The sequence below is a fragment of the Mus musculus genome, chromosome 14 (assembly GCF_000001635.26).
Source record: "Mus musculus strain C57BL/6J chromosome 14, GRCm38.p6 C57BL/6J".
Classification (NCBI taxonomy): Eukaryota; Metazoa; Chordata; class Mammalia; order Rodentia; family Muridae; genus Mus; species Mus musculus.
This window is the reverse complement of record NC_000080.6, coordinates 45,597,243-45,613,338: the sequence shown is the minus strand read 5'-3', so window position 1 is coordinate 45,613,338 and position 16,096 is coordinate 45,597,243. Positions and strand designations below refer to the sequence as shown.

Sequence of the window (16,096 nt, the reverse complement as noted above, 5' to 3'; positions counted from 1 at the left end):
TTGTTTAGGAGCAAACTGATTGCCTGGTCTTGACTGCATCCCTGTAGACTACTCACTGGACCGTAAAGGAGAGCCGTAATTACACACAGGAGAAATCAGGCAGCGTCTATACTGGGTTTCCCCAAGGGACAGTGGACACCTACAGTCCCTTTGGATGGGGTGCCCTGTGGAGGGTGCACCATCCCCTGTGCAGCAGCAGCATAATATTGAGGAAATACCCGAGAAAGACAAAACAAGTTAGTGTCATAAAGACAGTAGTTAGAGAAAACGCTCCCTAACATAGGAGGTGAAGAGATCTGATCAGTGCTCTGTCCTGTTCTCTGCTGTCTGTAGTGGAGGAGGGAGCTGCAGGGAAGGACGACAAAAGTGGGGTTGTGGGTGGTAGATTAGAAAAAATAGATCCAAATAGTGCTGTGTGGTGTGGATAGTTAAACTAGAACTACTTGTAATTCGAGGGACTATACAAGGAAGTATTAAGGGATAAAAGAAGACAGTGTATATACTAAACTCCTCAAGTCTAATTGCCAAAAATTTGGGGAAGATATGTGTTTGCACGTTTATAGAAGCAAAAAGAACACAAATGTGATAAATGTTAACAAAAGAAGACTCTAAATAAACATAATGTGTGGATTTTTTTTAAGTTATGTATTATGAGGAAGGGAATGTGCAGGTGAGCCCAAGTCCTGTGGAGTCCAGACAAGGGCAGCGGCACCCGGGAGCTAGAGTTAGCAGGGTACTGCAAACTACTCTGATGAACACGGGTCCTCTGAAAGAGCAGTGTGCCGGCTCCAGGCCAGACATTTGATTGATTGTACTAATTTTATTTTGTATTGTTTTATATCTTCAAGAAAAAAAAAGTGAACAAACAAAATATCAAAGTTAAGAGGGGAAAAACAGTTTTCCATCCCCTGGAGGTTGTGAGTCACTTAGTCTAAAATGGAGCCTGTGTTTATATTTTAAATTAACAGTTCTCCTAGGTAATACCATCAGGGAATTCTGGGTAGTGCTTCTTAAAGCATTGTGAAGAACAAAAGCAGTTCATACCAAGAGGTGGGCGAAAGTGCTCTTGTTTGTTTGTTTATAAAAGAAAGGTCTGTAATTTAAAATCCCCCATGTTGGAGCTGGAGACATGACTCAGCAGTTAAGAGCGCTTGTTACTCTTACAGAGGACCCTGGTTCAGTTCCCAGCACCCACATGATGGCTCAGAGCCATCCAAATTCCAGTTCCAGGGGATCATAACCCCTCTCTGGCATCCTCCAGGCACTTGTGCTACATAGACGTACATCCAAACAAAACACTCATAAAACATAAAATAATCCTAAAAAGTCAATCTCTCGAGTTACTCTTCAGCATAAACGATGATGAGTAACTAGGAGGAGCACACGGTTCTTCAGACGAAGACCATTGCAAAGCTGTCTTAAAAGAAGGGACACTCCCTTCAGCATGGAAACACGACTGTGTAGATGCAAGCTACCACCACCAGAGGTGCTGCAGAAGGGACTCTCATCTCCACAGCAGTTAATTTAGGTCACCTCTTGGTCTCTTGAATCTGAGATTGAGATTCTCAAGGGAAAAACTGTAACTTTGTTTTTCACCAGAAGATGTACAACAGACTTACTGCACAGTTTCAGTAGCCCAGCTTAGCTTCAGCATCGTTTCATTGTACGCTAAGATGTCAGCAAAGGATGCCAGGCCTTCATGCCTGTCATCCCTGGGCCTTGCAGTCATAAAGCACAAGAGTGGATGCCAGTTTATGCACTCTGGTGAAGAATGTTCAGTAGCAGATGATGGAGATTGGTTGTCTCTTGATATGACATGATTGAAATTAGAAGCTGCAAAAAAAGGAAAAAGGAAGGAAGGAAGGAAGTGAGGGAGGGAGAGAGGAGAGGGGAGGGGAGGGGAGAGGAGAGGAGCAACAGCTGGCTTGTTAAGAAATGAGATAAAGTTGGAGCTGAAGCTTTGTAATCAGCTAGAAGGAGCAGTGAGGAGGAGGAGGACTGGTCAGGTCCAGGACAGGTTGGAGGGATAAACAGCGTCATTCTCGTGGATTTGGGAAAGGCGGGTTATGTTAGCTCAGTAGTTTTTGCTGATGTTTCACTTCAAGGGAAACAGCTTCACAGAGACAAAGTATATCTGTCACAAATGCATATTCTTTTAAATATTTACTATAACCACAGCCTGCACACTATAAAAATTTAGAATTGACATATAGTAAGATGAACTGAAGTAGAAATTTCTAGGGGTCTTTGGAGATCTTATCTTTGACATCTAAAAGGAAGGTTTTTTGGTTTTTTGGTTTTTTTTTTCCATCTACTTGAAAGCTGGCTAGTGTAATTTACTTAAATCCTACAAAAGGATCTTTGTGGGTAACCTGCCTGTGGTGTGTTCTGTAGTGGTGATACAGTTTGCAGCATATATATGTATCTCCATTCCTATATCTTTTTAAAGTACCTGAGTAAATTTGATAACCTAGTTGTAGTTCATCCGTCATGTTTGTTTTTCTTCTTAATAAATTTGCATTTAGAAATAAAGTTGCTAGCACTCAGTGAAAAGTCTAATATTATATTTTCTTATTTCAAACAGCTAGTTAAAGGCCTTCAGCAAGAGCTGAATCGATTATATTCCCTTTTCTGTTCCCGGAATCCAGACTTTGAAGAGAAAGGGGGTAAAGTCTCAATAGTGTCCCATTCCTTGGGGTGTGTAATCACTTATGACATCATGATGGGCTGGAATCCAGGTGGACTCTATGAGCAGCTGCTGCAGAAGGAGGAAGAGCTGCCCGACGAGCGGTGGATGAGCTATGAAGAGCGGCATCTTCTTGACGAGCTCTATATAACAAAGCGACGGTAACAGCCCTGGCCTTTGAAGGAGTTGGCAATGTCCTTACGGAATTGTTCATGTTTGTAAGAGAAAGCCTTAGTTAGGTCTGGAGAGATGGCTCCATGGCTAAGAGTCTTTCAGAGGAGGTTCCCAGCACCTACATCAGCCTGCTCACAACTCCCCCTAACTCCAGCTCTGGGGAACCCAGTGCCCTCCTCTGTTCCCACACGTGCACACAGAAAGCACGGAGTTACAAGTGGAAGGAAAAACTCTCTGCTACATTATTTTAATTAATACTTGCATTCTCATCTTTTTTATTTTCATTCACTTACTGACACAAGTCTACAATGAAAAACACAGATTTTGATAGTTTAGCACTGTATAAAAGCAGTTAAGTTAGCCGACGAGCTTTTACTCACAAAATGTTGGCTTTGTTTTACTTTTAGAATAGTTGTCTCAGGATTTGACCTGTGAGATGCCATAAACATAAATATTATGATAGCAAAATGATTTTTAGTCTTGGAAGAAAATGGCATTTTATCAGAGGCAGGTAGATTTCTGAATTTGAAACCAGCCTGGTTTACAGAGTGAGTTCCAGGACATTCAGAACTACACAGAGAAAAACCTGCATACAAAAAAAGGGGGGGGGGAGAAAGAAAATTAAGTTTGACAATGCTCAGAGCAACATTTAAGATGTATAAATCTGGTGAAACATGCCCTGGACCTGAATTTGATTTCCAGCACCTATGTCAGACAGCTCACAGTCATGTTACCCCAGCCACAGGAGACCCAACACCCTTTTCCAGCCTGTACAGGCAGTGCATTCACATTTACACACACACACACACACACACACGATTAAAAATCTAAAAAGCACATTTCAAAATAAAAAACAGGCGAAGTCATGGTAGAACATACTTGTAGTCATGGCCCTTGTTAGATAGCTCAGAGTCAGCCTGAGCTACATGAGACTGTCTTAAGGAAATACATGAGCAAGTAAATGAGCAAGTCTGTATCAAAAAGTGAGCTGTAGCTTTGTTGAGAAAGAAACATTAAGCAAATGTATTACATGTGAGCAGACTTCGATGACTCTGATAGTCTGCGGCAGAGAAGCGCTAAGCCGAGGCTCCTCATGTAGTGGACAGACAATGGCAGCTTTAGAAGTTAAAGTAGGTGGGAGCAAAGCCATGAAAAGACCTATAAAACTCCTTACTAAATCTAGAAAAGGGAAAGACTTTCTAAAACGACTGAACAGAAGAGGATAAAGTATGGGTTTTAGAGCTACATAGACCAGGTAGGTAGATAGATAGGTAGGTAGGTAGATAGATAGATACATAGCTACATAGATACATAGATAGATAGATGGTAGGTTGATTGATTATGTATGTGCATGGGGTAGTGTGAAGGCCATCATTTGACTTATAGTAGTAAACCTCTAATACAGCACTGTGGTGTTTGTAGTGAAACTATAAATGTGTGTGTGTGATCTCATACTGCCTCCTAGGCTGAGGGAAATAGAAGATCGGCTGCACGGATTGAAGGCGCCATCCATATCACAAACACCTGCCTTAAAATTTAAGGTAAGGGAGATCAGCGTCTCCTTGTCTCAGTGCTTCTTGAATGTTTGATATGGGCCATGAAACAACTGAGAGTCCAGTCATGAGGGGTTATCGAGCATATGTGTGTGCTTGCACACTTTGTAAAAACAGCTCGGACAAGATGGTTTTCCAGCACCGGGATATAACGGTGTGTCTGTCAGTGCCCTTCAGCCGCGTGCAGAGCAGAGGAGCACCAGAGGGTGGACGGCTTTAAAAGAATGAACACTTGTTCCTCATCTCAGTTTACACTTGGCCAAGTCAAAGAAAAGAGAAAATAAAAGTAAGGAGAGGAGAAGTTGAGGCAGATGTGTGGCGTGATTGCTGGATAAAGTGACAAAACTCTGGGTCAGCAGCACAAGTGAGAAGTGCACAGGAGCCATTTCAGGGTAGACAGTTGGGCATTTCCCAAGACAAGGGTCACGGGCTTAGTTTGGCTGCAATTTTCAAGACTTGTCAACAGGCTGAAAGGAGAGGAAGTGCCATCTGCTTGCCAGGGACAGAGTGAAACTGGTTAGTAGACTGGTTAAGACAGTGCTCTAGCGAAGGGTCAGGTGGAAGGGTGTCAGCACTGACTGCACTCAGGAAGGAGACGTTCTTACCTGCGTCGTCGATACAAGATGGCATGAGCCTCTGACACTTGATCTCTGCTGCCCCAGTGCGCCACCCTGCCTGTTCTTGCTGTGTCTCCTCTATGGGGCCTTAGTGCAGGTTAAAACATGGATGATAGAAGGAAAACTGCATTGACCCTCTGGCTTACAGTTCTTCTTTAACTGTTACTTATTTTTGTGAGCATCGGGGACTGTCTATATGTAAGCCACACATGTGCCTAGTGCCTGCAGAGGCCATAGCTGGTACCAGATCCCTGTAACTGGAGTCATGTGCAGTTTTGAGCTGTCAGAGGGTGCTGGGAACTAAACTGGGGTCCCCTGTAAAAGAGTAGGTTCTCTTAACCACTAAACCATCTCTCTGGCTCCCCCACACACACTGTTTTTCTTTTAACTTAAACATTTAAAAAGCACATTGTTGAGCTGTGCTCATAACTCAGTGGCAAGTACTAGGCCAGCATGCATAAGGTCCAATGCCTAGGACTACACAGGAGATGAAATGGTAAATTTGAAACATGCATTTAAAGAATATGATCTCAGAATTATCCTAATCTACAATTTGAGTTCCAGCTCTACCAACACTATCATATATATTTAATGTATCTGGTAGATAGAACACATCTGGTACCACATGATTAGAACCTATATACTATAGTTGTTTCTTCTGATACAAGTCATACATAGCTTAGTAAAGACTCCTCATTGTTATTCATAGGAAAGCAGAAGTCTAGATTAAAGAGCATCTAAGGACCCAGTGAGTCATACTTGGGACTTAAGGGGTCAGAATAGAGCAGGAATGTGGGTCGCCATCAGACAGTGACTTGAGAATGCTGGTATCTGTCCTGTCTCAGTTGACTGTTGAGAGCAGTGACAAGTGTCAGTGTGTGATGGGCACAGTTACATGTTGGTTTGCCCGTGATTTTTGTCCTGTCCAGTTAGTGATATTAGCCAAGCCATGGAACGGTTCTAAATCCATCTGTTTACTCATATGCGAGTAAATACAGAGCTAAACTAAACACTTAAAGTTCCCTTTTGTTTTCAAAAGTCTTGGAGGTTGGTGAGATGGCTCAGCAGGGAAAGGTGCTTGCTTTGCAAGCCTAGTGACCTGACATCAACCCTGCAACCCACATTCAGGTAGAAGGAGAGAGTCAACTTCATGAAATCGTCCTCTGACTTCCACATGTGTACATGGTACACACATGCCCCCTACATACAGATCATACATGTACACAATCAAAATGATTTTTAAATCTTGTCATTATTTAGCAGTCATAAGTAAGCGGTCTTTAACCTCCTGTCAGAGAACAGTACAGTCCTCTGCATGTTCGTCACACTGCAGTCATCATAAGCTGTTCCATATGGAAGGAGCGACTTAACATGTTTATGGAGAGACGAGCCAGTCAGGAAGCATTTTGCCCAGAATGTCATAACTTTCTCCTCTCACCTATTTTTGGTATATTGGAGGGCTGGTGTGAGTGTGTGCATGTGTCTATGTCCATGAGTGTGTATGTACCTGCACTTGAGTATGAGGTTGTTTGCCCAATATTCATAACAGATCAGAGCACAAAGTCAGACATCTTCCTCTATCTATCACCTGCCTTATTGCCTTTAGATTCTCTCATGCCGTTTTGACTGGGTGGCTGGGTTTGTAGAGTTTCAGAATCCTGCTGCTTCCCCACAACCCTGGGGCTCCAGGCATGCATAATCACACCCAGAGTTTGCTCTTTTACATGAATCCAGAAGATTCAAATTTAGGTCCTTTGGCTTAAAGAATAAGGGCTCTTACCCACTGAGCCAATCCCTGCCCCTTGCCCTTCTTTTTATCTTCGGAAACAGAATCTTGCCACTTAGCCTAGGCTAATCTTGAAATTACTGTGTAGCCCAGGTGGGCTTCAAATACCCAGTCCTGCCTCAGTATCATGAGTGTTGGGATTATAGACATGAGGCACCTGTGTGGCTTGATTTTCTGTTTCTTCCAGCTCTTCTCTTCTCACTTTATAGACGAACCGGATTGTATCATCTGTGTCCCTGGTATTCGCAGTGCTTTTTGTTGGGCTGGGCACAGCTTGGTGGTAGCACATGCAAGGGCTCCAGGTTCAGGAACATAAAGACACCATTTCAGAATATTCATTCAAAATAAATATTCATACATGTTTTAGAAGGCATTCTGTGGTCTCTTTGGAAAACGTTACAGGTGTATAAAGTTGGAGGTTGACATGATGGGGTGTTAAGATGAGAATCTGACCTGCAAGATGCCTTTTCACTCTGGTCCTTCTAGAGTCCCCCTCCTCCTGCTGACTAAATAAATGTAGGACTGTCCATGCTCTGAGCCCACCCGGCACATTCACAGTCTTGGCTTCACAGCCATGTCGGTGATGGATGTAGCTGTGGGTGGGGAGAGATACGGTTCTGTACCCCTGCTCTGACTGACTGTTCAGCCACATACTACAGAGATCTCAAACTTCTGAACAGAGATGAGATTTAGCTACAGCTTCCTCTGACGGGATCTGCAGTCCTGCAGACTCTAGTTGTCCTCACCCATGTCTATCAGGAACGCTTCCATCCTCGCATGTTCCCGTTACCAGTGACACTGCGCTGCCCTACTGGGCATTGTCTCTCACCTCGTTTGTTTAAGAGTATTGATTTTTTTTCCCCCAAAATCAGTAGAATCCCAATTTTTAGTTACATCCACACACTACTACCAGGTTAAGCCTCTCCAAATATGGGTTAGGTCCTGTTCTTCACTACCTCAAAAATAAATTAAGACTATCTTCCTTAAACAGTCAGAGATCTGAGTGTTAGCATCCCAAGTAGATTTTTCTTCCACACCCAGTTTTTCAGTCTTACCTATTTTCTCAAACATCATCCAATACCTCTCTCTGCTTTAGTCCATGTGAGTGTCAGTCTGGACTGCCCTTCTCCCAGCCTCCGCTGTAGAAATCCTCGCTGCACCTCTGTAAAGCCTCAGAGTTGGAGGCAACTTACTTAAAACAAATATACTTTGAGGTGATGTTATTGCTTATATTTTATTATATAACATGTTATCCTCAGAGTCCCTTGAAAATAACACTCCCATCATTTGGTGAATTTAGAATGGCTCTTTTCATTTTAGGTTGAAAATTTCTTCTGTATGGGATCTCCGCTAGCAGTTTTTTTGGCATTACGCGGCATCCGACCAGGAAATTCTGGAAGTCAAGACCACATTTTACCTAGAGAGATCTGTAACCGCTTACTAAATATTTTTCATCCTACGGACCCAGTGGTGAGTTTCAGCATTAGCATGGCTGCTCTGGGAGAAATCTTGCCAGGGACTCTGAATTAACAAGGGAATTTATTATCTGGCTCATTGGGAAAGGTTATATCTTAATATTTGCTCATTCAGAGTTCATGAAATAAAATGTTAAGAGAGGATCTTCTATTGTACTGGTAACATCAGAGACTGGAGAGATGACGCAGTTGTTAAGAGCACTTGCTGTGCTTGCATAGGCCCTGGGTTTGGTCCCCGTCGTCCATATCAGATGACTTAAGTCCAACCTCAGTGGAGGCCGTGCATGCGCATGGTGCACAGCCACATAAAGCAACCTCTGATTAAACAATACATTGTGAAATAATATCCCTGGTCAGCGCTACAGGAGACAAACATCTGCTTTACGCACTGTAAGCAATTCTAATTTTGATGGCCTAGGAACAGGTAAGTCTTACCTGCTTTAGAGGCTGGCAAGAGAAGGTGGGAAAGGCGCTTGCCACCACACCTGTCAACTTGAGATTACTCCCCAGCACCCACGTGATGAAAGAAGGAAAGCAGCTCCCAAAAGTTGATCTTTGTCACCCATGTGTTATAGTACACAAACACAAAAATAAATAAATAAGACAATATAGTTAAAATGTCCTGCTTTAAGTAATGTTTTTCAAAAGCATGCTATAAAATTGAGATGAGTCTGGCAGATTCTCTTAAACCAAAAACAAGAAAGGAGGTGAAGTCGTGTATTTAGTTGAGTGGAAGTGTAAAGTACTCAAGCTTTTCAATTTTCTGCTAATTTTGTGTCTAAATGTAAACACTTGGAGATCTAATCCAGGTGTAAATAGCGAGAGCTGAGAGGACGTTCATAGACAAGACACAGGCTAGAGTACGGCTCAGTGGCCAAATGCTTGCCTAGCTTGCAGGAGGAGTGTGGTTCCACACCACACAGAGTGAAGACGTTTGTGTACATCGTTAGGGAGAATGGTTAGTACAGCACACACACACACTCACACACAGTAAAAGGATTTTAAATATCTGAAGTTAGCTTTTATTTTACAAAGTCACATGTGTGTAAACTTACAGCCACCTCTTGTAAGCGAAGCTGAGGCGCTGAAAGCACCGGGATGATAGCCTACATGTGTTAGAGGCTCAGATGCAGACTGCAGGCCTGGCAGTCCCTTCAGAGACTAGCATGGCCGTATGTTTTACTCCAAGCATGAATTCTGTCTTCTTTGTGCATCTCACATTTAGCTTTTCTATGTTTGGTGCTGGGATTTGAACCCATCTTCACATGTTCTGAGTGTGCATCCTGCCAGTCTGCTTTTTCCTAATGCTTTCTTAATGCTTGTGCAGACCTGCTCTCTTCTTCCTATAAGAGAGCGCCGAGATCTTTGTGACGTATTAAATGGCAGTGAATTGCTAACAGCAGTGAGAATCTGCACTACGGATTCTCAGTAAACACCACACTAACGAGCGACTTGCTGGACAGCAACCTTTCCTTGGCTTTCAAGTTAGGCTCTTATTGGAGTCACGTGTTTGACCTTATTTACTAAGGTCTGGGCTGTCCTCCACTTCAGCTTTGTGAGTCTGACCTTATAACAAGACTCATTCTTTTCTTTTTTTTAAGATTTACTTATTTATTTTTATGTAGCTGTACAGATGGTTGTGACCCTTCTTGTGGTTGTTGGGAATTGAATTCAGGACCTTTGCTCACTCCTGTCTAAAGATTTATTTATTATTATAAATAAATACACTGTAGCTGTCTTCAGATGCTCAAGAGGAAGGCGTCAGATCTCATTACGGGTGGTTGTGAGTCACCATGTGGTTGCTGGGATTTGAACTCAGGACTTTCAGAAGAGCAGTGAGTGTGCTCTTACCCGCTGAGCTATCTCACCAGCCCAACAAGACTCATTCTTGTTTGATCAGAATACAGTGAAACCGTCTTTCTATGAAAACAAATTAATAGACAAAGATAACTCATTTTTTTTATTACTGTTCTTTTGGGTTTTTAATAATCTCACTATTAGGGACGTGTAATTACACAACCTCACATAGTAACAGTGAAAAATGTTTTTCAGATAACCATTTTTTAAAAATTCTTTCTCACTTTAGAATAAACATTTTACTAAAATCCAGGAATTGTGAATTAAGGTCATGTTTCTTTGCATTCTTAAAAATCTAGGCCTACAGATTAGAACCGTTGATTTTGAAACACTACAGCAACATTTCTCCAGTCCAGATCCACTGGTACAACACTTCAAACCCTCTACCTTATGAGCATATGAAGCCAAATTTTCTCAACCCAGCAAAAGAACCTACCTCAGTTTCAGACAGTGAGAACATAGCAGCTATCCCAAGCCCTGTGACCTCCCCCGTCTTATCTCGGCGCCACTATGGAGAATCTATAACTAACATTGGCAAAGCAAGCATATTGGGTAATTCTCTCATTTCTTACCTATGAATGTAAGTACTTTATGTGTAAGTATTAAGTTGGTTGGAAATGCACTGTTAGAAATCTTCCACCTGTCCATCTCCTGAATTAGCGTCTTTGCTGACTGAAGCAGATGCTCTGACATCCTCTGACTAGATTGAAGAAAGGACGGGGCTTTCTGCTGCTCCTTATAATCTTGGCTCTGTGACTTGCTGAGGGAGCCTTTAAAATGCTGTTGTTTTTATTGCTCTTGTGCATTCTGGGGGCATCAAGGTCTCTGATGTCCTCTCAAAGTGAAATTGTTTAGTCCTTTCGCTTCCTAAGGCAAGAGGGATATTTCATCTCTCCTTGAGTAACTTCCTGTGCCAGCATAGAAATTGGGTATTTCAATTGCATAGCACTTGAATGTGTCCTTTGTTTCTGAGTGAGTGTCCTTTATCTAAGTGCCACAAGATGGCACTCTAAGTAGGCCTTAGCTACCAAACTTACTTGCTATTTGACATCATGCGTAAAGGTTACTAATGGCATTGTATAGCATACATTTAGTAAGACATATTCCTATTAATAGGTAGATGCCCCATGTCAACCGCATGGGTCTCTTGTTAGAAGTTTTAATCTTGCCATAAACCTCTGTAACAATGAATATTTGAATAAAATAACACCTGGGTTGCTTTGGCTATATGTTCCTGTATCTGTATTCCTAGAATTTATATTTTCCTTCTTTTAAACATCATTCTTATTTAGAAACCTACAGTAGAAATTGGAATATTTTTAGGTCCCCACCCTGAGAAAGTCCCTCAGTCAGTCGGCTGTGATTGCGGGTGCTGCTCCCCAGGGTGCTGTGAGCGGAGTCAGTGGAGTGATTGCCTTATTCTGTGACATGCAGGGGCTGCTAGCATTGGAAAGGGCCTTGGAGGAATGTTGTTCTCAAGATTTGGACGTTCTTCAGCATCACAGCCGTCTGAGCCATCTAAAGACTCACTGGAAGATGATAAGAAGCCTTCAGCTTCACCCTCTACCACCACCGTGGCAACGCAGACCCTGCCGCACAGTGGCTCCGGCTTCCTCGACTCCGCATGTCAGTCCTACAGTTCTATCCTTGAGCTTTTGTGCCTTTGTCTCTGTAGCTTTTGATGGGTGGGCGGGGAGGGCTGGGCGAGCAGGGCCAGTAGTGGTCCCACTCAAGTCTGAAGTCGTTGAAAGGAAAGGTAATGTGAGTTTTAAGAATATTTTCTAGGCAAGTGTAGTTTTAGTATCTGCGTTGACAAGTTGCTAGATTATAACCAGGACTCTCTGGCACGAGAGTCTAAATTATCAAGTACAAGACAAGTCTCTGGGGTAGGCAACCCTAGCTTGTACAAAGTACATTTTTATTAATACGCTCACCAAGGTTTAAGTTTCCAGTCACTCTAGATGTGTCCTCTGTCTGACACACTGCTCTGTCCTGCAGCTAACCACACACTCCTATGCAGCTTTCTGAGCCCTCCAAGGCTGAGGCATTCTCTTGGGCCCCACTGTGTGTCTTCTGTCCCTGCCCTGTTACCAGTAGACAGTAGGGAGACCTGTGAGTAGGTGCATGAAGCATTAAGGTAGATCTCTTGTTTCCCAGTAGACTTAAGACTTTTTAATCTGGCATAACTGTAAAGCACTGGTCTGTCGGTGAACTTAAAGTGCCAGGTAATAGCACAGACACTTTGTGTCTTCCCGTCGATGATAAGGAGAGACAGACTCTGAAGCAGCCGCTTCCTTTCTGTAGCTAGCAAGCGGGAATGGACTTCTCCAGTCCTTTTAACAGACTCCACCGCAGCTACCAGGAGCACCGTGTTCTTACTGTGTCTGCCACCCTGAATTCTGAAACAGCCATCAACCAGAACCGGTCTGGGTGGCATCCAAGAGGCTGCCCCACTCCTCCACACACATAGTCCACTCCAGGGTAACTAGGCAGCAGGGCTAGGCGTTCTTATGTGGGCCAACAGCATCTGTCAGTCCTTTCCAGTGCTAAAAAATGTGTTTGCAAGTCATTAGGGCCATGTGTAAACAATTCTTTTTAGATGTTGATATTTGTATAAAGCTCATTTTTCTTCTGAGTTCTTACACTGTTTTTTTTTTATTTTTTAGTTAGAAACATGATTATAAATGTATAAACTTTAGTGGCATGCAGAAATCAAAATAGTTAACTTCTGAAAACAGTTATTTTGGAGGAATTTTGTAAGGTGGCACTAAGAATTTACAGTTCTTCATGGTCTTGTCAGTGCATGGCAGTGATGCTGGTGAATGGGAGGGTGCACACTGGGGACAGACACTCCCGGGAACAGTTGAGACCCCAGCAGGAGTGAACACATACAGTGTCTGAGCAAAGAAAACCCCGGTCCGTTCTGTATGCTGCTACAAATGTAAAGATCCCTCCCTCTCTCCCTCCCTCCCTCCGCAGTGGGAGCTCAGCTGAACAGAACTCACCACACATGTCCCCTCAGACCCAGACCCAGTGTGTGCTGTGCATGCAGCCTGCGGTCCTGCTGGGCTACACCCCAGCCGTGCTGTGTCATACTTGCATGTAAATGCTCTGCCAGTCTTCTTGTTAGATTTCACCTGTAGTCTCGACAACATCTGAGATATCTATGAGTCTGTTTCATATAGTCAGCTCTAAAGAGATAGACTAATGTTAGAGTCAGGCCCTGACAGTGCGCGTCTGTCTTCAGTCACTCTGGGTCTGGGTTCCTGATTCTTAGACTTGCCTCAGTAGAGTTCCTTCTGTGTAATCCTGACTTTTATGCCATAATTGCTGACTTGCAATCCTGAAACTCTCTCTTCCTTAAATCTCTGTGGACCCTGGCTGTTGTGATGAGGTTCTTGGGCCTCCTTCCTCCTCCCCTCCTCACACTGAGTGCCTCAGCTTTCTGGATAGCCTTCATCTGACGCCACTGTCTTTGAGTCTCATTGTCTGAGGGTAAAGAGGATACAGACTGAATCCATGATCAATCCTGTTTTCTCTGTGAAGAGTAAGTCCTGTCAGGTGTCCTTTATTTTCATCGACTTGACACATCTTGCACAGCTATCCTTAATTTCTTCTGAAAAGACAAGGCTTATCTTAAAGCATTTTATGGTTTCATTTCTTGTGCTCCTGCCGGATTTTTTTTTAGTTTGTTTAGGGGAGGGTTGGTTGGTTGTTTTTGTTTGGTTTGGTTTTTGCCCTGTAGGTTACAACGTGAATTAGCACTGAGTTTGAGGAGTATCTGAGCTTATTAACAGATTCTGACATTACACTTGAGAATTGAACTGTGTCCATATTTTCCATGAAGGAGCTCTTGACAGAAGCCTAGAGGTGCGCTCCTTGTGGGCTAGGCTTAATCAGCCTATTTGGAATGTGGTTCTTAACGATTGGCCACTGCAACACTGAAGGCCATTTGTAACTATCAGCCTTGCCTTTACACCGCGTATTGTTTGTTTTTCTTCACAGATTTCAGACTTCAAGAATCGTTCTTTTATCTCCCACAACTTCTTTTTCCGGAAAATGTAATGCAGAGTAAAGATGATAGCCTCGGTATGGTATATGTCAGGAGTGGCACTCAGCACCCTGAAATGCTCTCCTTAGAGGTCTGCTCAGTGAGAAATGGGATCAGCTCTCTGCGAGCTGCTTCAGTGCTACCACAGCAGACTATGTGTGTGTTCTTGTCTTCAATGGTAGAGTTCATGCCCACTTCAGATGCTAAAAAATAGACTCCTACCAAAGAGGGACTTGAGAGAAGAGAGGGCATTAGGCCTGTGTCTGTCTTCTATATTGTCCTCAGGCCTCAGGCCCACTGTTCTTTCCACGTCTGTGCTTAGCATACAGTTCCCTGCCACAGAGAACCGCATCACTTGTACTGGTGATGTCTAACATCAGCACCTGGACTGGGGTCTGCCCTAGCTGACAGCTCATTCTACACAATGCTCAATGTCCTTCATGGGGTGATGAGGGCGGGGGGGGGGATATTTTTAAATGTAGTGATACTGGTGCAAAGCTATTCCCAGTCTTCATTTCCAACATATCCTGAATCTATCACCAAGGACTAATCTTAATAATTACTTTTCCTACTAACTTCTTATTTCTTCTAAATTTTCTATATTTCCTCTTTCGTGTTTTTCTTATTAATAGTGAATTCTATCTTTGGTGTTAAAAAATGTGTTCAGGGTTTTCTTTGTAATTTTACCCACCTTTAAATTTTTGTGCATCTTTTTCAGTTATCAAAAAAGATTGCTTTGTATAGTTCCGAAACAGTGGTTGAGGATAACAAGCTGGCTCCTTTTGTGCCTCCAGAGCAGAGTTTATAGTAGCCAATCTCAGTGAGTTCCCCTCAAGAACTTATCTTATGTAAGGATCTCTCCAACTGGTAGTCATAGACAAACAATTCCACTAAAATAACTCGTGTTAAGCTAGAGAAACAGCTTAGCCAGTAAAATGTTTATGAGAGAGCCTGAGTTCAAACCTCAAAGCTTACTTTTTAAAAAGCTGGGCACTGCAGTACACAGCTGTAATGTCATTGGGGTGGAGACGTGGGACTGAATCCCTGCACCGCTCTGGCCAGGCTGGCCCAGCCAATGAGATACACTGTCCAACCAAGAGACAGCCCTGAAGGACTGCCTCCCAGAGCTGCGGTGCGGCCTGAGCATACGCGTGCATCTGTGTTAAGGCACGGCTGCTCAGGAGCAAAGGGCTTTGTGTTTTGTTTTTTTTAACAGATTTTACATTTAGGTATCTGAAGCACAGAGAAAGAAAGGAAGGTGGTTTTATTTTCTCCTTCCCCCATGATCCCAGAGGGCTAGAGAGAGGAGGAGAGTCCATCTCCCTCTGCAGTCCCAGCAAGTCTGGGTGTGATAATGCCAGGACAACTGGTACACGTGCATCAGAGCCTGCTTTGACCATGGGCATGTTGTACAGCCGAACCCAGTGGTGCTGCCGTGTAAACCTCTCCCGTAGAGATCCTGTGAGCCACGTGGAGAGAGGATGGGACACAAGCCCACTCCACTCACCGCTGGCCTCCCTCCCTCCCTTCCTTCCTTCCTCCCTTCCTTCCTTCCTTCCTTCAGAGCCAGCAAGACGTGAGGCGGCTGCACTGAGGGCCCAGAGGACGTTGGCTGGGGAAAGCTGGCTACCCTAGCACAGGTGGAGCCAGTCTAGGTAGCAGCTAGTGTCCCCAGAGGTGACAGGCATGACAAGAGCACAGAATAGAGTAGATAGCTCCATGATGACAGCAGTCATTTAGGACAGTAATCGCTTGTTAACAACAAATTTCAGGACCTTAAAGTCAAAGTGGAGCCAGATAAATCTTGTAACAAGAAAGTGTCTTTGACTTTCAAGCAGTTTGTGCTGGAGAGTCTGGACTAGAGCAGTAGATGCCGCAGGCAGCGTTGGAAAGTGAA

At 43.5% G+C, this 16,096-nt stretch overlaps 1 protein-coding gene across 4 annotated transcripts in view; it reads left to right on the top strand.

Moving 5' to 3' along the window:
• Ddhd1 (DDHD domain containing 1) overlaps positions 1-16,096 on the top strand; it is a 64,973-nt gene that overhangs the window by 44,805 nt on the left and 4,072 nt on the right. For 3 of the 4 annotated variants that reach the window (NM_176845.5, NM_001042719.2, NM_001284399.1), the window contains 6 exons: positions 2,585-2,847; positions 4,326-4,401; positions 8,137-8,286; positions 10,448-10,700; positions 11,583-11,774; positions 14,154-14,237. In NM_176845.5, coding sequence (NP_789815.3) covers positions 2,585-2,847; positions 4,326-4,401; positions 8,137-8,286; positions 10,448-10,700; positions 11,583-11,774; positions 14,154-14,237 — 1,018 coding nt within the window. The remainder of the gene's footprint in view (positions 1-2,584; positions 2,848-4,325; positions 4,402-8,136; positions 8,287-10,447; positions 10,701-11,582; positions 11,775-14,153; positions 14,238-16,096) is intronic. The other variant, NM_001039106.3, reaches the window with a different exon arrangement.